This window comes from Carcharhinus amblyrhynchos, chromosome 5, assembly GCF_965287045.1.
Source record: "Carcharhinus amblyrhynchos chromosome 5, sCarAmb.v2.hapA, whole genome shotgun sequence".
Lineage (NCBI taxonomy): Eukaryota > Metazoa > Chordata > Chondrichthyes > Carcharhiniformes > Carcharhinidae > Carcharhinus > Carcharhinus amblyrhynchos.
In genome coordinates, this window is record NC_137328.1 from 100392811 (window position 1) to 100415903 (window position 23093).

At 40.9% G+C, this 23093-nt stretch overlaps 1 protein-coding gene across 5 annotated transcripts in view; it reads right to left on the reverse strand.

Annotated features, from left to right (window-relative positions):
* LOC145343236 (KH homology domain-containing protein 4-like) overlaps window positions 1-19945 on the reverse strand; it is a 47676-nt gene extending 27731 nt beyond the window's left edge. For 4 of the 5 annotated variants that reach the window (XM_080189324.1, XM_080189326.1, XM_080189327.1 and 1 more), the window contains exons 1-8: window positions 19695-19927; window positions 15871-16129; window positions 13490-13612; window positions 9195-9274; window positions 7039-7091; window positions 5784-5938; window positions 3272-3483; window positions 2266-2326 (exon numbers count right to left, since the gene is read on the reverse strand). In XM_080189324.1, coding sequence (XP_080045450.1) covers window positions 2266-2326; window positions 3272-3483; window positions 5784-5938; window positions 7039-7091; window positions 9195-9274; window positions 13490-13612; window positions 15871-16129; window positions 19695-19768 — 1017 coding nt within the window. In that variant the 5' untranslated portion in view covers window positions 19769-19927. Of the gene's footprint in view, window positions 1-2265; window positions 2327-3271; window positions 3484-5783; window positions 5939-7038; window positions 7092-9194; window positions 9275-13489; window positions 13613-15870; window positions 16130-19694 lie in introns of all 5 variants that reach the window. The other variant, XM_080189325.1, reaches the window with a different exon arrangement.
* Window positions 19946-23093: the final 3148 nt, after the last annotated feature.

Consider the following 23093-nt stretch of genomic DNA (forward strand, 5'->3'; position numbering starts at 1 on the left):
TGAGCATTATATAATTATTTCAGTTAAATTAATATCTGGACTTACTGTCTTAATGACTTATTCTTGGACACTGAAATATTCATCATTAATTGCAAACACCACCAGCTAAAGTATAATCTACTCAGAATGCAGGATTATACCAACATCTCGCACAATTCCCTATCAATAAAGAGTGGTTTGTTAACCTCTTCCACTTGCGTTCAGTCAACTCAATCACCCTATGGTCAGGCTCATACTGTACACCTTAAGAAACAATATTTCATTGGAAAGCAGTTATCAATACGATTCTGTTTTATTTAAATACTAGAAAAATCAATTTAGTTTATGGCAACTACATAAATTAAAAGGGATCAAATTAAATTTTGCCCAGTATTCATCTTTTAGTTTTAAGCATAATTTTAAATCACATCCAAAGTGAAAATTACACCTTAATTGAAAGTCAACAGTCACTCAGTGAAAAGATTAACACTAAATATAGCATTCCCTTATCTAATACCTTTAACGTAGATAAACATGCTAAGGTGCATAATAAGGCGCACGTAAAAACCAGAAGGCAAGCAAAAGAAAACAAACTAAAAAGTATTCTCTCATATCTCACTAACTAATCTTACTCACACCAGGCTAACAGGTATGCCTACTGATCATAATTTTTAGAAAGAACATCCTGCATATGCAAACTTTGTCAAAGTGCTGGGTTTTAAGGAGGATCTTAAATGAGAGGGAAGTAGAAAGACAACAGTCTTACAGAAACAATTCCAGATCACAAGGCTTAAGTGGCCAAACGTCCTGATACAATGATTAGGGCAAAGGACGCACAAAGGTTCATAGTCATAAGGACAGACCCAAGGAAAAGAGATCCGTAGAACAAGGGAAGATCAGAGAGATAGGAACAAATGAGATCACAGAAGAATCTAAATGCAAGGATATGAATTTCAAGTTTAAGACTTTGGGGGAAAACAGGAGCCAATGGAGGTCCCATTAACTACACTACAAAAATACTTAATAGGCTGTAAAACCTTGTGATGTCCCGAGGTCACAAAAGGTGTTAGATAAATGCAAGCTTTTTTGCATATTATTCTTCTTACAAGACTGTAGAATACACCAATTTAAGATTAAATCTGGCATCATTCCCAATCACTTCAATATAATTTAAAATCTCATTTAAAATTAGTTTCAATTAAGCATTCTTCAAGCTTTTTTATTGTTTCTCTAACTTTCCTTAAATGGATGGACTCTATCAGAATCTAGCCACGTTAATGATCGAAAACATGAACAGAATATGCTGGAAAATCTCAGCATGTCTGACAGCATCTGTGGAGAAAGAAAAGAGCCAACTTTTCGAGTCAGGGTTACCCTTCGTCGGAGCTGTTTGATTGCTCCACATCTTGACAATCGAAGTCGGTAAATGCTCAATGCTTCACTGCCCCTTACTAGATCTTACCTAATACCGCCCAGCTTACACAAGACCTTAAAACTGTATTGAGTAAAATACTTAGGACACTTTGGTTTCAGAGTGTATTTTTTAATCTTCAATTTCTTTCTCACTTTTCTCTGAAAGAAATGGCACACGTGGCAAGAGCTCCACAGATAGCAGTCGCCTTCAGCTTCATTGTTAAATTGGGAACTTCTAAAGTGAGTAGTGAGTTATTTGATTGTGGTGCTTTCACAGCCATGTGCAACCACGTCCTCATCTGTCATACATGCAGTTACATAGAAGTTTACAGATTACAATTAGAAGCAGAAGACCAAACAGACTTGTCTCTTCCTTAGTTGATGCATGTTAAAGCCAACTCAACATTCCCCTGCTGCCTCAGTTAAGACTGACTGTCATATTTACAAATGACAGAATATGGAATCTACCTGCTCTATGCTCTTATAGAAAAAACATTACCAACTTATTGTATGAACGTAGGTGTTACTTTCTACTGGAAGATGAAAGCACCACTGGAACGGACATTGAGATATGGATCTATAAGTTTAATAGTAAAGAACCCCTTTCTGATGTGAACAGTTTGTGAGCTTATGTGAAGTGCCAATTTGACATTTCAGGACTGTTCATTAACCTACAAGGTAGTTCTTATGAATGTACAACATTAGGGAATAAAGCGTATTGCATATTGCCACCTTGTACTTCAATCAGAGGGAGGATAGTCTGTTAAGAGAAGAGTCACTTGTACTTGGAAAAATTGCCATATTTCTCTCAATAAAATTAAACTTCAGCATATCTCAGCCAATCTGACTGACTACCAGATCAGGTCTACTCACTGTCTGAAGCAAGTTTTCACAAAGTGTTTTTGCTGATGCCAAGCCTTCTGGTTTAGGATGACTGTGAAAACACAAAAAAGGTTATGTAAAGAGCAACACACCAAGGATATTGAATATTATTTTTTCTTAGGTTTGAAATTACAACTTCAATAAAGGAAAACATTACTGCTTAAGGAGTTGCAGTGGCATGTACATGTTCATAGTAAATATACCACACTAATGGTTATTGACAAGGAAATAACTATTTTTGTATTTAGATATTACATTTCCTCAGAATGTTACAAAGCACTTCAGAGCTAATTAATTAGTTGAAATGAGCTCAGTGCTAGTTTGCAGGCAAATACAGTAGCCAATTTTATGCTCAAGATCCCTAGAACAGTGATTAGATAAATGACCAGATAACAGTTTTGGTAACATTAATTGTGAGATGAAGATTAGCCATGTCCCCATGAAGATTGCTCGCTTTATTGGAAAAGTTTGAAAGAGCAAATGAACTCTTAGTTTCACTTCTCAACCAAAAGACGATAACAAACAACAGTAAATTGTGTTGAGTTGTATAGCTGACATAGTCCAGATGACCATAAACTGCTTTCTCATTTGAGGGGGAGAACTGACTGGTGGTGATCTAACCTGAGGATCTTCACACCTCAGGTGATGAGCAAGGTTGAGAAGGGGGTCTTCATGCTGGTTCTATTGAGGTAATAAATCAGGAAGTTGCTAGACAAAGTCACTATAATTTATACTCTCCTGTCCTGCTCTGGGGGAAGCTATTCAATCTAATTCCCCAGAAACTCTACTGATCTTCCACTGACTTTTCAGCAATGTTTCCACATTTTACAGTCAACCTACATTCACCTCACTGAGAAATGTATCATTAGAAATAACATTCCTTCCATCAGTAAAATTAAGCTGCTGTAGAATAGCAATGATAAATTGCAATGTATTTTTCTTCAGAAATTAGTAATTTTTCTAGTTTATAATTTTATTTAAGGAAAAATAGACTTACGCGATATAAATATACATAGGTTCAAATGCCTCTTTTCCAGATGTTGGCTCAAGGAACCCTGACCCTTTTCCTCGGAGGAGAACTTTGGCTCCTGTTTCATTTTGTATATGGTGCAGAAAAGATGCTCGTGGGCCCACCACTTTTTTCTTTACATTGAATTCTGGAGGAGCATGCTCTAGACCCACAAAGATTTTGTCCTGAACAAAATTCATCTATAAAATAAATGCATTTCAGCACACAAAATTAAACTCAAATACACTTAACTCCCTCTATACTTTATAATACATGCAAAAAATATCTAAAATGAACTTGATTTTAATTAACAAACCAAGCTGAAAGCATAAACAGCCTTGATATTTTAAAGTGATCGATTTTTTGGCAAAATCTTCAAGTTTACAGTTTGCTGAGGAGCATTTATAAAGATTACAATGCATAATAACATGCCAAATAACACTGCCCTCAGGAAGCAAAGCAACAGTCAACAAACATAATATAGTGTTGAAAGTTACTTCTTCGGTTACTTCTTCAGTTAACCAATCAACAAATTTAGACCATAACCACTGCTCCCATTTATCAGAAAGCAGATGCAGATATTGGGAAGATTCACCTACTGCCATATGTACCTCCTCTGAATTTTTCTTTTTGCTCATTTGTCCCATTGTCAACCCTTTTTTGGTCCTTAGTTACATACTCATCCCTTTAGTTGTTTAAGTACAATCCTCCTTCCTGGCACAGATATTCTTGTTCTTTCCTCCACCACTCTTCTGCCCACCATCCTTATCTTATTAACTCTGTACTTGCTTGTAGGCTGCTAAATCTCTCGTTTCTTCCAGTTCTGACAAACTATTGTTTTTCTCTCTCTACGGAAGCTCCCTGTTCTGCTGAATATTTCCAGCATTTTGTGATATTACCCATCATTTGAATCATTCATTTCATAGCTCCCTAAGTAACTGAGTAACATACAAAGGTTAGACACCCCTACTCCAAAACGTCGATTAGGTGAAAAAGTATTTACACCAAATCAAGTTGGTAATTCATACAGGCACAATTAAAAGCAGGATAAAACTTGAAAACTTAACTGTTTCAATTTGAAATAGAATTACTTTTAAAATTTAGTGTAATTATTTAGCTGCTGAATTAATCCCAATCACGCATCCTCCATATTTCAAAGTTTTTAAAAAGAATTGTGGACAAGCTACAAAAGCACAAGTTTCAAATATTTAAGGTATAGCTTACATTAACACGCATCAGACACTTCTTCAAACCTGCCTTTTTTGACCATCCTTTTGGTTATCTGACAAGATATCTTCTAATATAGCTCAGTGTCATATCTTGTTTTATAATTTACTTCTAAACTGTCGTGTTAAGTTTTTATTACATTTGAGGTACCATATAAATACAAGTTGTTGTGATCTAGCACCAGTTTTAACAATGTTTCATCAAAACAGAGGAAGCTCTATTTTTCACTTAATTGTGTTGATTGCAAATTGAGATTATTTGCAGCCAACCTGTGTACAAATGAAAGATATTTAATTGCCCACCATCGATAGCCTTCACTTTTAGCACAATTTTTAAGAAGGACAAATTTAACTCCTGCTAAAAGGCAGATTTATAATACACAGACAAACCTTGTCCTAAGACCTGAACTGACTTTGCAGCAACAAAGACTATGAATCTTCTTGAGATTATGTATTGAGTGCACGTGGGACTGCGGTCCAAGTTCAGTGTTGTGTCACACTTGCCAATTCTCAGGAGTTATGTTAGACCACTTGAACATATCTTAAACATACTGGAAATTAACTTAGATGTTTAAATAACAGAGATTCTCCCTTCAATGGACTTCAAATATTTAAATTTTGAACCTTAATGTTAGAATTCCATGCTTGGCATGCGCACAAATGTTCCAGTCTCCTGGTGAGAATGATTAGCGCTTTCGCCAAGACAGAGATACACAAAGCAAATAAGTCTATTGGAATTCTGCAGTATCCAATTTTAAAATCCCTATCAAAGCAGGTTTAACCGTTTGTTATCCAATTCAATTTGAACAAGAATATAAACTGCTTTGTATTTTAAGTAAAGAGTGTAAACTTTAGAAGTTCTGACACTGGACTAATAGTACAGAATTATTCTACATCGCAGTCACATCAAGACAAAGCTGTTAAAACTAAATTGGTCAGCAAATTTATGCTTGGATCAGGTATTTGTTAAACTAGTCATTTACAAATAATTCTGTCACTAATATTAAGGCACACAGTGGTTAGCACTGCTGCCTCACAGTGCTAGGTTCAATTCCCAGCTTGGGTCATGTCTGTGCGGAGTTTGGTCATGCGAAATTCTCCCTCAGTCTACCTGAACAGGCGCCCGAATGTGGGCGACGAGGGGATTTTCTTGATTGCAGTAACTTGATTGCGGTATTAATGTAAGCCTACTTGTGAAACTAATAAATAAATTTTTTAAAAAGCCAGCACAGTAAGCACAGACTATTATAGTGTTTAGCCTAAACCATACATACCCATGACTGTAACTCGGGCAAAGAGTTGTATGGACAGTCATGTTCAGTCACAGGACTGCTCGTTGCAGTAGATGTCACTACAGGTGGAAGGGGTTGTTTGATGGCTTCTTTTGCTAATGCTTCACCAATAATCTCTTTGATCCTATTTACTGCCCCTGAGATGAAAACAAATCAGCAGTACTTGATGCACATCATTTTCTCGGAATAAAAGTTAAAAACAAAGTAACTGCAAGTAAAAAATCTCTAAATGCTTTCAAAAGGTATTCCCAAACAAAAGTTACTATACCATCTACTTTATTAAGAGCACCAATGCAATAACTATGACTCAATTAAACAGTGACCTGCTAAACTCCATACACCAGCACAGAAATTGCATCAGGTCTGCATGAAAAGAACCTGTACAAAGGAGCAACTCCTACAATAAATGTATAACATGAATATTGTTATATTAATTACGACCTGAACAATTAACACATTATCTTTTAATCTGCTGACCAAAATGAATACCTACACCATGTGACATCCTGTAACCTCTGGAAAATACCCAAGTGGACAAATTCACATGAATAAAAATCATAAAATACATCATTAAAATCTACTGTGCTCCCCAAACTTCTCATAAGTTGTGCAAAAATTATGAAATATGAACGTGCTTATTTGAAAACCACTATTTTGTTACACATTTGTCCAAACGTTAATTTTTTTTCAAATGAAATAGAATTAAGGTGAGGCATTACAGTCCTTTGTAGCAGATTTATAGGATGAGTAGGTGACCCAAAGACAGATTTGGCCTCTTGCTGTATTAAGTGAGCCATGTTCATTCTGGGGACAGTTCAGGGAGCAGATGCGGCTCCAGAACATGCAGGAAGCCTAGCCTTGACGGCCTCCCAGAAATAGCCCATTGTTTATATATGATCCTGACCATGAGTGTCAATGACCATTTTGGTATGATACATGGAAGTGACCAACCTCACAGATCTGCACCCCACTTGACACCTTCACAAGCGAGGAAAATTAGAGGGGCAAAGTAAGAGGATACAAATCAACTTAGAATCTACATTTAGCAAGATCAACAAAGACAAGCTTATTTATTTAAACAAAGGATAGTCTGTTATTTGTCACAAAGTATCCAATGCTTTGTAGCTCCAATGGTCAAGACACCATTTATTGACTGTAACTAACACCCATATAACACAAAAATTACTGAAGTTTAATCAGTAAAAATTAGACACATAGCAATTTCAATGAGTCTTACTGTCCACACTCTTCTGCGTCTGTGCCTGTATGCAAAGGTAGAGGGGTCGATCCCTAAAGAAAGAATAATTATTGACTTATTGACTCTATCTACGATTCTAGAGCGCTTTAACTTGAATGTTACTAATGCATTATAATGGCACCAAAAATAAAACAGACTAAGCTCCAAGACAACATGCACAAACTGTACTTCTAAGTACCTAAACTAGTCAATTATCTGTTAGTAACAAACGAGCCAGGCAAGAAGACTGTTTTGTAAATAAAAGATTTGCATTTTATACAATGCCATTTGCAACATCAGGATGTCACAAATAGCTTCACAACCAATTAAATATTTCTGAAGTGTCGTTATTGTTGTAATGGAGAAAACACAGCAGACAATTCGCACACAGCAAGGTTTCACAAATGATGTATAATGATGACACATAATATGTTTTAGTAATATTGATATAGGAAAGTTTCCTAGTTGAGCTAACAATGATTAAATTTCACCTAATGTGCATCTGATTAAAACTACTTTAGAAAAAATACTCAATTTATATAGTTCTGTTCACAACCTCAAAACATCCCTAAGTACCTCACAGCCAATCAAGTACTTTGAAGGATAGACATCATTTTACTGTAGAAAACATGATAGTGTACTGTAGGAAACATGACAATTTGCATACAAGGTCCCATAAACAACAAGATTATTTGATTATTATGTTTCAGTTTTAGTGTTATTTACAAAGATACATTCTATATTGGTCACTTATACTGCACAAAGGAATATAGAATGCAATTTCAAGGAAGACTTATCCTCAACTGTCAGTGGATAGCCAAATAAGGATCAATCCTATCAGATATGATGCTGTACTCAAAAAGGATGATAGGAGACACACAACAGATAAAATCAACCGGGATTAACACTTGCAACTGCATTACTGCAGCTGGACCGCAGCACAGCTGTAAGATTATTCAAGTAAACTTAAAATTTCCATGGTCTATCCTGTCTGGACACAGGTGGTGATCACAACTCAAATGGATCAGCAGCAACGGACTCGACTCATTCAAGAACCCAGAGGCTGCACTGTGAAGATAGCAATTTTCCAGAGGGGGTGAAATGAATGTGAATGCGGGGCATTTTTCATCCAAACCTACCTTGTGATCTTATGAAAATATTACATCCGTCATTAAAAAGGTACAGAATTCTGTCAGTTGATAATACAGAATCAAATATTGCTGAGACAAGCTGCCAAAGAATTTTATCTTGCACTCATCAGGGTGAACACAAGATTGCCAAACTTTGGCATGAGCTTAAACAGCTGCATGAGTTCTAAGTGAAGGAAAATGAGCTGTTTTAAAAAAAACTTTGTCCAAGATTTGAGATATATTTCCTTCAACTAATTGTTAAGTAGCTCTGCTTTGATTCCTCTAGAAACCATAGGTAGTTCGCTATTTCCATTTTGAGGCCTTCAAGGGAAGGGTGGTGGGGGCTGAATTTTATTAAAGGTAGCAAAATGCTACGTTGAAATAGTAAAGGTTACTACAACACAATCCAAAGAATTAAAGTTTGCGGACTAAATCTTCTGAGGTATATTTATAAGCATCGTTATACAGCACAGAAAAAGGCCCTTCAGCCCATCATGTCTGTGTTAGTCAAAGATGAACCACTCAATGATTCTAATCCCATTTCTGTCAATTACATGGGGATTATAAAACCAAGGGGCGAGTTTCTAAAAATCTTGATTCATTTTTCACGTGTCATCAGGTATCCCAGATGTACATTATACAATATTCTACATTATAGGCAAAACAACCTAAAGAAAAACAAAAGACATACCATTTAATCCCATTTATTCAGCTCTGTTGAAATAAGAATTACATAAATATACATCATATATAAGCAGCACTGCAGTAACTTGCCAAGCTTCCTTCAACAGCACTTTCCAAACCCACTAGAACCTCAAAGGACAAGGGCAGCAAATGCATGGGAACACCACCACCTGCAAGTTCCACTGCAAGCCACACAGCACCTTGACATGGAACTACATTGAAGTCCTTCACCATCATTGGGAATCCCTTCTTATCATCTGTGACAGTACCTATATCACAGACCGCAGCGGTTCAAGAAAGCTCAGCACCACCTTCCCCAGGAAAATTGCAAACGATCCTTACCCTCGTCCTGCCATTTGCTTCGCATCTGCATTCATGTAACGCCCTCTGGTGGAAACAGCAGCACCACTGATTTTGTTTATCTGAAAAAAGAATATTTTGCTTTGTATATATCAGATTGTAGCAAACACTATTAGTACACAAGAACTTATTCAGTGTAGCATTAGGTGGAATATGATGTGCCACACAAGAATCAATGCTGGAATTAACTGCTGTTCACAATTTAGATTAATAAGTTGGACTTCGGGTGTCATCTGCAAATTTAGAAATTGTGTTTTTGATTCCAATTAGAGGAGGGTAGTAAATATTGTGGAGGACTGCAACAAAATACACAAGTACATTAATAAACTTGGAGCGAACAAATGAGCAAATTAAGATTAACACAGATATATATGAAGTTGTACATTTTGACTGGAAGAATAGAGAGGTCACTTATAATTTGGAAGGTGCATGTCCTGGTGAGATATTGGAACAAAGGGAGCTTGGAATGCAAACTCACCGATTGCTAACAGTTGTATTGCAAGTTAGCAAGATGATTTCTAGAGGGACAGAACTGGTAAGAAGTTATGCTAAGCACGTATTGAACTTTGATGGACCGTACAAGGGCATAAGAACATAAGAAATAGGAGCAGGAGTAGGCCATCTAGCCCTTCGAGCCTGCCCCGCCATTCAATAAGATCATGGCTGATCTGTCGTGGCTCAGTTCCACATTCCCGCCCTCTCCCCATAACCCTTAATCCCCTCTTATCAAAAACCCATCAACCCGCTTCTTAAAAATATTTAGCGAGGTAGCCTCCACCACTTCAACGGGCAGAGAATTCCAGAGATTCACCACCCTTTGAGTGAAGAAGTTCCTCCTCAACTCCGTTCTAAACCGCCCCCCCTTTATCTTGAGGCTGTGCCCCCTAGTCCTACTACCCTTTCTGAGCAGGAAGAGTCTCTCCACCTCTATGCTATCCATCCCATTCATTATCTTATACGTCTCAATGAGATCTCCCCTCATTCTTCTAAACTCTGACGAGTACAAGCCTAGTTTATTCAGCCTCTCCTCATAGCTCAACCCCCTCAACTCCGGTATCAGCCTAGTAAACCTCCTCTGCACTCCCTCCAAGGCCAAAATATCCTTCCGTAAGTACGGCGCCCAAAACTGCACACAGTACTCCAGCTGCGGCCTCACCAATGCCCTACACAGCCGCAGCAAGACCTCCCTACTTTTATATTCAATCCCCCTCGCTATGAAGGCCAGCATCCCATTCGTCTTCCTGACCACCTGATGCACCTGCAAGCTGGGTTTTTGCAACTCACGCACAAGGACCCCGAGGTCCCTCTGCACCGTCGCCTGCTGCAGTTTTTCTCCACGTAAGTAATAGTCCTTCCTACCATTATTCCTACCAAAGTGGACCACCTCGCACTTGCCAACATTAAATTCCATTTGCCAGTTCCTGGCCCAATCGCCCGGCCAATCTAGATCCTTCTGTAGACTCTCCGCACCCTCCGCACAATTTGCCATTCCACCAATCTTGGTGTCATCAGCAAATTTCGACACCAAACACTCGGTTCCCTCCTCCAGATCATCTATATAAATGGTAAATAGCTGAGGCCCCAGCACCGACCCCTGGGGCACTCCACTAGTCACCATCCGCCAATCCGAATAGCACCCATTGACCCCCACTCTCTGCCTCCTATATGACAACCAATCCTCTATCCACGCTAACACCCTACCCCCAACTCCATGTCCCCTGACCTTCTGCAATAACCTCTTTGAGGTACCTTGTCAAACGCCTTCTGAAAATCCAGAAAGACCACATCCACCGGCTCTCCTCTATCCACCGCCCTAGACGCATCCTCATAGAACTCCAGTAAATTTGTCAGACACGACTTCCCTTTAACGAAACCATGCTGCGTCTGCTCTATCAAGCAATTCCCCTCAAGATGCCTCGCTATTTCTTCCTTGATGACGTTGCCATCTTATAAAAAGGAAACAGATGGGGGGTTGGGGGACGATACAGAGAAGATCCATAACGATGATACCAAAATTGCACAGGCGTACACATCAGGAAAGAACTGACAGACTGAGTCTCTTCTCTCTTGAATAAAAAGGCTGAGAGGTGAACTAATAGATACATTTAAAATTGTGTGAGGTTTTGACAGAATGAACAGAGAATGTTTACTCTTGTATGAGGATCAACACAAGATAGTCACCAAGAAACATTTTTACCTAAGGAGTGGTGAATATGTGGAAGTCATTACCACAGGGAAAGTGGTTGGACAAGTAGTATAGATATATTTAAGGGAAAGCTAGATAAGTATATGTGAGAGATGGAAATGGAGAGTTTCAATAATGGATTTAGATGAGGAAAGACAAGAGGAGGCTGAATGAAGCATAAACACCATCATGGACTAACTGGGCTGAATGACCCGTCTCTCTCATATGTTCTGTGAGATCCTATGTTGCTATTCAAAATACTTAGCATTACAACTGACTGATGAGGCGACGAGTATCATATTGAGCACATGTAAGCTGAAGGATGACTGACAAAAGTATTTTTCAAAATATTGCCAAGATCTTTGGGAAGGTTTAGAGATTTACTAGAATTATACCAGAGTTGAAACACTTCAGTTATGTGGAGAAGCTAGAGGCTGAAACTGTTCTTTTTAAAGCAGAAAGGGTGTTTTCAAAGTAATGAGGAAGGAAGGTTGATTCCCTGTAGCACAGATTATTTATAAACAAGATTTGGAGAAATTACTTTACATCACCAGTTAGATCATCTGGAACACTTGCTAGTGGGAGCAAATTCAATGACTTTCAACTGGGAGTTGGACAAATACTTGAAAAGGAAAAACAAGCAAGATTATGGAGAGTGTTCCCTCAAAGTAGCGCAGTCAAATAGCAGCCCAGAGGTTCCCACACAGGCCAAATACAAGTCAGCATCTTAATATCACTGTGCATGCACAGCCTTGTAACAAGTCTCAAGGGGTCTGTGCACAAAATGAATCAGCCGCAACCTACAAAAAAAAATTAGAGGGCCAATAGATAGAGGGCAGAATGATAGGGAATGGGATAGCTTGATCTTGGGATTGGACATAGCTCGGCACAACATTGAGGGCCAAAGGGCCTGTACCGTGATGTAATGTTCTATAGCACTTTTGTTATGTGACAAGAACAGGGATGTGGGACCAATCAGAAAGTTCTTTCAAAGAACCAGGATAGGCAAAATTGACTGAATGTCCTCCTTCTGTGTTGCATGATTCTACTCTATGATTCTAATTGCCTCTCAGCAATTAATAACACACACAAGGTTTATAATTATTGAACTGTCAAGCATGAGATTCTGCCTTAGTTCATCTACAGCTGCAACTCTCAGCCATGCCTTGTTACCTCTAGATTTGACTGTTCCAACACACCCCAGCCAGCCTCCTACTGTCTATCTTCTGTAAACATCTGGTCGTCAAATGTTCCACTGCATGTTTCCTAACTTACACCAAACTCCAGATTAAGTAATGCTTATTATAAAATTCAATGCTCATGTTTTTCCGTCTCTGTACTCTCCTGCAGCCCTACAATTTATTTCTCTATAAAGTTCTTGTGTGCCCTATTCCATTGCGGAAATTCATCACTGCAGAGTCACCAGAATGTAAAATTATAGGCATGCATATGTAACGAAGGAACCCCTCCCATCCAGTTTTGGGTGGGTGTTCTAATTCCTGCTCAGCAAAATAGGTTCTTCGCGGCTTTCTGACACGCAAATAATCTGGGCAATTTTAACAACCTACCCGCTCGGCATATTTCTTGGGTATGCAAAGACTGAAGTAAATAGGAAACTCATTGGAAAATTAGCCTCCAAAAGAGCAATTAATCATAAAAGACTCTCCAACTAACTTTCACATCCAGGCTGCACTATTCTCAAACGGAAAGTTCCTTGAGCATACCTGATTTCAATCGCTCCACAACTGGCAACTATGCCTTCAGATACCAAGGCTTTAACTCTGGAACTCCTTCCTTAAATCTCTTCACCCCTCTACCCCTCTTTTCTCCTTCGTGTCCCTTAAAAGCTACCACTTTGACCAAGTTTCCAGTCAACTGCTCCAATATTTCTTATGTAGCTTGATAATTTGTTTTACAAAGCTGCTAAAGGTGTTATACAAGTATAACTTGTGTATTTATATAAACATTTGCATTAAAAGATTTACTTCACTCATTCCAAGTTATTTTCAAATTTTTTAATAATCTCCACTCTTTCATAAACTGGATATAAAGTATCTGAAAGACTCATTTAAGAATCTTGTTAATTACTTACTTCATCTTGAGTGTGTCCTCTCGTAAGTAGATTTCTACAGACAACAGGAACATCATTAATTTCAATTTCAGCAAACACCATATTTTTGTTCTTTAGATGGGACATCGACTTTGAAGACTTTGACTGGAAAGAGAAGTTATCAAGTGAATGGAATTAATTGCTTAGGAGATTTTTAACACAAACACTACCCTCTTAATAAACTAAAAGAGTTAATTCCTTCATGCATTGTCAAGTTAGCCCTCCACCAGCAAATGACAGCATGTAAACTTTATTCCTAATTCATCAGAAAATGTAGGTATGCAATAAGAAAACACGCAAAGTAGCTAAGTCTTGAGGTAGAGTTGGCTGAATGTCCTGGACTCATTTCTACCATATTTTGATCTGGAACCTATGTTTAAAAATCAACCAATGGTTTTTCATTTCAGTGGTAACAGTTTCACCCGTTTTCCTTCACCTCAGGACATAGCAGTTGACCAGGATGATCCAACCTCATTGGGGGTCAGTTTCGCTCACTGAGCTGCACAGCTGGTTAGCTACGCCAATAGCGTGAGTCCAATTCTTATACGGGCTCATGAAGGCTTGCCTTCTCAACCTTGTCCCTTGGCTGAGGTGTGATGACCTTCAGGTTAAATCAGTGCCTATGGTCATCTGGGACTAAGGTGACTTTATCTTTTAAGAATCTCACTGTTGGATAAGTGTATGAAAGGGTTCAGAGCCATGGCAGTTAAGGTACAGAATGTTCTATTGCTGATTCCATATTCATTTCATGAGTCCCCAGAGCAAACCTGAGAGTCAGGATCCTGTGACAAAATGTAATCTGACTTTCGTGTAGGTGGTAATTTGTATTTTGCTACATGATCCTTGAAGGGTTTAAAATCACTGAGTCCAGCACAGTTCCCCTGTGAAATGATTTCAGCACATTTCCCTGCAAAGTTGTTTCTGTACAATTCTCAATTACAGATGGGCTGCCTGAAAAACCTGAACTAAGGACAAGAGGACGATAACCACAAGGAGGTAGTCATAACAACTGTTGTACATGTTTGGATTGCAGAAGGTATGTAGACATGCTTTATTATTTATCAGAATTAGGCAAGAATATACAGGCTGTAACTGGTTGAGTATATTCATCTGACTTAAATGAAGTAATCAGGACTATTAGTTACAATCAGATATCAATGACTTCAGAACAAATATATACTTGTGATTGGTTGAGATAACCAATTGCATGAGATAACCAAAACTATATAATTGTTCATGCTCAAGTGGTCTGTATGCCATCTCATGGAGGTAGATTTCCCTGCTGTAGTTTGAATAAAGGCTGTTTTAATACTCCCAAAACTTTGGTCTCTCGCAGGAAACAAAATAGGAGTTTGCTGGATAGATGTGAAGTTCCCTAACAATCCTCAATTCCAGTTCTTCAATCCACAATTAGAGATTGTGGTGAAATGTCACACTAACATGTGAAAAATCAGCAGAAACTCAAAGAAATAAAACATCTGGGGCAATTTTAGAGATCAGAATAGATCAAGACAGATAATCTGCTGGCCAAGATCATAGAATCCTTCAGTGCAGAAGGAAGCCATTTGGCCCATTGAGTCTGCACCAACACTCCCATCCAGGCCCTATCCCTGTTACCCCACATATTTATCTGCAAGTCCCCCAGCACTAAGACGCAATTTAGCATGGGCAATCAACCTAACCTGCACATCTTTGGAGTGTGGGAGGAAACCGAAACACCCAGAGAAAACCACGCAGGCACAAGAAGAACATGTAAAATCCACACAGTCACCCGAGGAATTGAACTTGGGTTCCTGGAGCTGTGAGGCAACAGTGTTAACCATTGAGCCACTGTGCGCATGTTGTGTTTTTTATAGACAAATCATACATTCGAGTGGACACAAAGGTTGAATGTTTGAACTGAAAAACGACACCTTGGATAATGCTCAGTGTCAGCCTAGATAAAATATGCATATTTGTATTTGGACTTCAACACAACTTTGACTCATCCAAGGCTTTGGATCCAAGTAAAGTGTAAAGTACAGAATGGGCAAAAACACCATCACTTAGTCATTAATTTTTGTACACATGTTTTGTCATCCTCAGAAACAAATTTCCTTCCCTGACTGATCAAGAAGAAAACTGAATGTTTTACTGATGCACTGAAACAAAATATAACAATTGACTGAAATTAAATAGAAAAATATGTGCAATCATGTAAATATGGAACAGAAATTAAAAATGTATATATTGCGCCAACATATATACCTATAAAATTTGCACTATTGTGAACTGGTATACTGTTTAGTGTTAAAATGATAGCATAAAGCGTAAAACTGTATTCTTCTTGTTCAATAAAATGTTAAAAACAATGCGTCACTTACTCTGTTACTTGAAGTCTTTGGTAACTTCAGTTTCCCTTTTGCCATCAACATGGCAGTAATTCTAGCTGCGGCGGCAGCAGCTGCATCTAACGCCTCTGATGAAGACTGAGGAGATTGACTGACTGATGGAGGATCAGAAAGACCTCCACCATGAACTGCGACTTGCGGCATTGTGACAGGAAAATTATTTATTTGAGACTCTATCGACACTGCCATTGATACAGGAATTGATCCTGGACAGTCCCATTTACTACGGCGCCTAGAGTAACAAAACATGTTGCTTGTTAATATTACTTGTGAAAATCATTGTTAACTTAGGTTAGTGCTAAAAGAGATGATCTAGCCTATTAGTTGTAGTTCCAACACATTTCATGACATTTCTCCTGCCTTGACAAAGTGCTCCAACCAAATTCACACAGCAATTCGCATCCAACTACACATGACTTTTTATTTGACAATAACTGAATAAGGAAGATCATGTGTCTGACTAAATTAACTAATTTCAGCCAAGGTGATGGATGCTACAAATAACCTCAATGTCTCAGGTTAGGAAAAAGACAAATCACCATGATTGCTAAAAATTATTTCCTTTTATAATTGCTGCTATGGAGGACAGTCAGGATGAAGTCAGTCTCTGATGTACTATCCTCTGCAAACGAATAGTCTGCCAATATGCACCAATTTTCACAAGAATAAAAGTAACGTGGACAAAGAATACTGGACTACAACAGCTCCCGTTGTACTGTGTTGTAACATAGCAAGGAGAGTCAATGCCTTCAACACCAAGAGATGCAAAGTTAATTGGCAAGATTAACAGAATAAAAATACTAATGCCAATTTTTAAAAACAAGAAATATATAACCCTTCATAAACTTATTTCTGAGAACTATGCATAAAAATGCTGACTGAACATGCTAGTCTAGACTGACATTACTCTCTCAATGGCAAAAACCCAATATACTTTCATAGTCATATCTTAACAGAATCATCTGCTCTTCTCGGCTACCTCTTGGAGTCAAGGATGACTTGCTTCCACATGCAAAATGAGTTCTCAGGTGACTGATGAGTCCAATGCATCACCTACAGTCTCTGTTACAGGTTGGATACACAGTGATTAGAGTGCCCGAGTTGCCATATGTTCCTCTCACTATTGATGCTTGGTTTCAGCTTGCTTGTGACAAAGGCAATTTAGTCCTAAACTTTGGTCAGTTCTGTCCTACAGATCCACTCTGGCCCAGGTTCAGTTCAACACCACCTCACACAGGACCCTAATAAGTCAGAGCTTTCTCATTTCAATCTCATCAATTTTCTTCACTACTCCTTGGGTGTTTAAACCCTGCAGTACTTCTTCATACAAGTGTACATTGTTTGTCAGGTTTCAAATCAGTTCAACTACTGGGGAACAGGAATAGGAGAAGCAGCTTACAGCTGAACCCTAGCTATGACTGTAACATACATTCTGCACCCTCTCGTTTCCTACTCTATGAACAGTATGTTTTGTCTGTAATAGCACGTAAGGAACAATATTTTTCACTGTATGTTAATACATGTGATAATAATGAATCAAATAAAATCAGTCCTAGCTTCAGATAATTGCAAGTACACTTCCATTATACAAGTTTGGGGGTCAAATTACTTATAGCCAATGCAACAGTAACTGAAGCCTATCTGGTTAAAATATAACTTACTGACAAACAAACAGTAAAGCCAACTGATATGGAGGTATATGTATATAACTTTAAAATCAGTTCACCCATAATGCTCAAAATTGTGAAAAATATGTTGGAAACGACATATAGTCATTACAGCTAATCTTGCTAGTCAGACACACGAGAACATTCAAGGCACCATTCCTAGCATCAGGATCAGTTTCAGTTAGGCTGGTGGGTATAAACTATTTTTATCAAAGGCCCAAGACAGCTTTTAGTCCAGTGAAATGGAACAGTTTATTCTATTTCCTCAAACTGTTAAGATAGTAAGTTAGAGTGGAAGGCACTGTTTAATGGAAGTAATTTTATCAGAATTCTTCATTTTGAACACCAGTTTAAAAAAAATTGAGATGCAAAGCTCCAGCACAATGAGATCCGAAAGAGCAAAACGTGAACAATGTTAACGTATGAGCATGGAGAGAGGATTGGTTAACTAACAGAAAACAAAGAGTGGGGGTAAATGGGTATTTTTCTCGTTGGCGATCAGTGTCCAGTGGTGTGCCTCAGGGATCAGTGTTGGGACCTCAACTGTTTGCAATTTACATAGATGATTTGGAGTTGGGGACCAAGTGTAACGTGTCAAAGTTGACACTAAGATGAGTGGTAGATCAAAGTGTGCATAGGACACAAGGTCTGCAAAGGGATTTTGATAGTTTGCGTGAGTGGGCAACGGTCTGAGAGATGGAGTACGATGTTGGTAAGTGTGAGGTCATCCATTTTGGTAGCAACAATAGCAAAATGGACTATTGTTTAAGTGGTAAAAAATTGCAGCATGCTTCTGTGGAGGGACCTGGGTGTCCTTGTGCATGGATTGCAAGAAGCTCGTTTGCAGGTGCAACAGGTAATTAAGAAGGCAAATGGAATTTTGTCCTTCACTGCTAGAGGGATGGAGTTTAAAACAGGGAGGTTATGTTGCAGCAATATAAAGTGAGGCCACACCTGGAGTACTTTGTATAGTTTTGATCTCACTTGAGAAAGGATGTACCGACACTGGAAGGGGCACAAAGGAGATTCACTAGGTTGATTCCAGTGTTGAGAGGGTTGGCTTATGAGGAGGCACTAAGTAGACTGGGACTATACTCAGTGGAATCTAGAAAATGAATGAGGAGGAATCTTATAGAAAATTATGAAGGGAGGCAGGGACGTTGTTTCCAATGGCAGGTGAAACTAGAACTGGGGGGGGGCATAGCTTCAAAATAAGGGCGAGTAGATTTAGGACTGAGTTTAAGGAGGAACTTCTTCAACCAAAGGGTTGTGAATCTGTGGAATTCCCTGCCCAGAAGCAGTTGAGGCTACCTTTGCCTTTTTTCAGGCAAGAATAGATAGATTTTTGAATAGTAAATGAATTAAGGTTATGATGAGCCGGCAAGTAAGTGGAGCTGAGTCCACACAAAAAAAAATCAGCCTTGATCCTATTGAATGGCCGCAGGCTCGAGAAGCCAGATGGCTTACTCCTGCTCCTATTTCTTACGTTTCATCACAAAAAACTTTTTTTAAAAAAATCACAAAAGTTCACCGCACACAATCAAAAAAATCGGCGTTAGTAACAGAGCCAATACAGGTCAATAAGAATTGGTGAAAGTGCGACAACATTGAATTGAGGAAAAGCGGAGATGTAAGATATTTTAAAAGTTCCTCACAAAATATGTTTGTGTCCAATTTAGGGTGGCAGCTGCAGACTTGAGGGATTGACATATTTCAGAGCTTAAACATGATTTGTTTTGAATATTTATCATCAAACCTGCAAACGAGACGACGCTGAAACCTGACAAGTTTGATCACCGTCAAGTTTTTAAATCCATCGCCCGCCTCCCCTCTGAGCAGCCAGCGGCTGGGGGCGGGGGGCAGCTCAGTCCCGCCGCTTCCCTCGGGCTGCTCCCGGCTTGGGTGGGACTCACAGCCGAGCCCGGGGCTGCTTTCGGTGCGGGGGCAATCTCTTCACGGGGGTAAACTGCCTCACACATCGGCTAACCGGCTCCTCTCCTCCCGCGGCCCCACACTAATGCTGCCCCAGCCCGGCTTGGCCCGGCTCTGTCCGGTTAACCCCGGCCCGGCTCGGTTTGCCCCAGGATGGCGCCTTCGACGCAGCAGCTTCTTGTTCGAAAACAAACACACCAACTCGCGTCAACAGCCGCATGGCCATGGCGGCAGCGGCCGCCTCCTCCTATCCCCCTGCACCCGTTCGCCATCTACCAGGCGGCCCTGCCTGTTTCTCAGTGGGTGAAGGCGGCCTGTCGCGCACCACCGCGCTCTCTCACCCCGTCCACTGTGGCGATCCAGCCGACATGGTGAAGCAGCCGAGCTGAGACTGCGCCAAACGGCCCGCGCCTGATGGCACGGACCTTCACCACGTCTCCCTAGCAGCAATGCAGAATGGCCTGGAGTCCTCCGAGCCGCTGGGTGGAACCGGAGCTGCCTGGAGTCCTCCCGGCCGCTGAGTGGGACTGGAGCTGCCAGTTGTCTTCCCCGCCACTCGGTGGCGATGGAGCTGCCTAGAGTTCTCAGTATCCCTGGGTGGAATTTGACATGTCTGGAGTCCTCCCCGCCGCTGGGTGGCGCTGCCTACAGTTCTTCCAGCCGCTGAGTCGAGTTAAGAACATAAGAAATAGGAGCAGGAGTAGGCCATCTAGCCCTTCGAGCCTGCCCCGCCATTCAATAAAATCATGGCTGATATGTCGTGGCTCAGTTCCACAGTCTAGCCCTCTCCCCATAACCCTTAATCCCCTCGCTTATCAAAAACCCATCAACCCGCATCTTAAATATATTTAGCGAGGTAGTCTCCACCACTTCAACGGGCAGAGAATTCCAGAGATTCACCACCCTTTGAGTGAAGAAGTTTCTCCTCAACTCTGATCTAAAGTGCCCCCCCCCCTTTATCTTGAAGCTGTGCCCCCTAGTCCTACTATCCTTTCTGAGCGGGAAGAGTCTCTCCACCTCTATCCTATCCATCCCATTCATCACCTTATACGTCTCAATGAGATCTCCCCTCATACTTCTAAACTCCAACGAGTACAAGCCTAGTTTATTCAGCCTCTCCTCATAGTTCAACCCCCCTCAACTCTGGTATCAGCCTAGTAAACCTCCTCTGCACTCCCTCCAAGGCCAAAATATCCTTGCGTAAGTACGGCGACCAAAACTGCACACAGTACTCCAGCTGCGGCCTCACCAGTGCCCTGTACAGTTGCAGCAAGACCTCCCCACTTTTATATTCAATCCCCCTCGCTATGAAGGCCAGCATCCCATTCGCCTTCCTGACCACCTGCTGCACCTGCAGGCTGGGTTTTTGCGACTCATGCACAAGGACCCCCAGGTCCCTCTGCACCGTCGCATGCTGCAGTTTTTCGCCATGTAAGTAATAGTCCTTCCTACCATTATTTCTACCAAAGTGGACAGCTTCACACTTGCCAACATTAAATTTCATTTGCCAGTTCCTGGCCCATTCGCCCAGCCTATCTAGATCCTTCTGCAGACTCTCCACACCCTCCGCACAATTTGCTGTTCCACCAATCTTGGTGTCATCAGCAAATTTCGACACCATACACTCGGTTCCCTCCTCCAGATCATCTATATAAATGGTAAATAGCTGAGGCCCCAGCACCGACCCCTGGGGCACTCCACTAGTCACCAACTGCCAATCCGAATAACACCCATTGACCCCCACTCTCTGCTTCCTATTTGACAGCCAATCCCCTATCCACGCTAACACCTTACCCTCTGACCTTCTGTAATAACCTCTCGTGCGGCACCTTATCAAACGCCTTCTGAAAATCAAGAAACACCACATCCACCGGCTCTCCTCTATCCACCGCCCTCGACACATCCTCATAGAACTCCAATAAATTCGTCAGACACGACTTCCCCTTAACGAAACCGTGCTGTGTCTGCTCTATCAAACAATTCTCCTCAAGATGCCTCGCTATTTTCTCCTTGATCATGGATTCTAACATTTTACCTACAACAGACGTTAAACTAACCGGCCTATAATTCCCTGCCTTTTGCCTGCCACCCTTCTTAAACAACGGCGTAACATTAGCAGTTTTCCAATCTTCTGGCACTTCCCCGGAATCCTGCGACGTTTGGAAAATAATCACCAAGGCGTCCACTATCACCTCCGCATGTCTTTCAGAGCCCTTGGATGCATTCCATCCGGTCCTGAGGACTTGTCCACAATCAGTTCCCTCCAGTCTTTCGAGCACTGCCTCTCTAGTAACAATAATGTCATTCAGACCCTCCATTCCTACCATCTTTCCATCGCTAACACCCGGCAAATTATTCACGTCCTCCTCCGTGAAGACCGATACAAAAAAGTTATTCAAGGCCTCAGCCATTTCCCCATCCCCTACCACTAAGTCCCCCCTCTCATCCTCTAAGGGTCCAACGTTCACCCTAGTCAGCTTCTTCCTTTTCATATATTTATAAAAACTCTTACTATCCTTTTTTATATTAAGCGCTAGCCCAGCTTCATAGTTTATCCTACCCTTCTTTATCAACTTCTTCATCATTCTTTGTTGATATTTAAACCTCTCCCAATCCTCTTCTCGCCCACTACTCCTAGCTACTCTAAACGCATCCGCTTTTAATTTAACACTTTCCTTTACCTCCTTCGTTATCCACGGCTGATTACCTCTCCTCCTACGATCCTTTTTAACCATCGGAATAAATTTCTGCTGAGCACCAAGAAAGATCTCCTTAACGATTCTCCACTGTTCCTCAGCAGACCTACCTTCCAATGCGCTCCCCCAATCAAGCTGTTCAAGTCCTCCCCATGACTGGGTGATACCGAAGCTGTTTGGAGTCCTCCCCACCGCCGGGTGGCCCGGAGCCTGCCCCAGGCAGGTGAGGTTGGTGAGCAAACTGCACACGGTACAGTGATGCAGCAGGACATAGGCAAAGAGAAGGGGAAAAGGAACGTAGTAGTGATTGGAGATAGTGGGGTGAAGGGTATTGACACTGTCCTTTGTCACAATGACAAAGTGCACAGAAGGGTGTGTTGTCTGCCTGGTGCTCGGGTACAGGATGTCGCAGCTGGGCTGCAGAGGAATCTGGAGTGGGAGGGTGAGAACCCAGTTGTGGTGGTACATGTGGGTGCCAGCGACGTAGGCAAAGTGCGGACTGAGGATCTGGGGAGGGAGTATGAGAAGCTGGGAATGGAATTAAAAAGTAGAACCGACAAGGTGGTTATCTCTGGGCTACTGCCTGAACCGAGTGCAGACGGGCGTAGGGTTGACAGGATAAAGGAAGTGAATGGGTGGCTCAGAGATTGGTGTGGGAGGAATGGGTTCGAATTTATGGGGCATTGGCACCAGTATTGGGGTAGGTGGGACTTGTTCGGGCGGGATGGGGTTGGTCTGAATCGTGCTGGGACCAGAGTGCTGGCGAATCGAGTAAAGAGGACTGTAGACAGGGCTTTAAACTAATTAGGGGGGGGGAGGGTGCGAGGGTAGGTGATGTTAGGAGGTCTACAGTTAAGGATAGGGTACAGGTAAGGGAAGAGGCTGAGGATGTCCCAAGTGG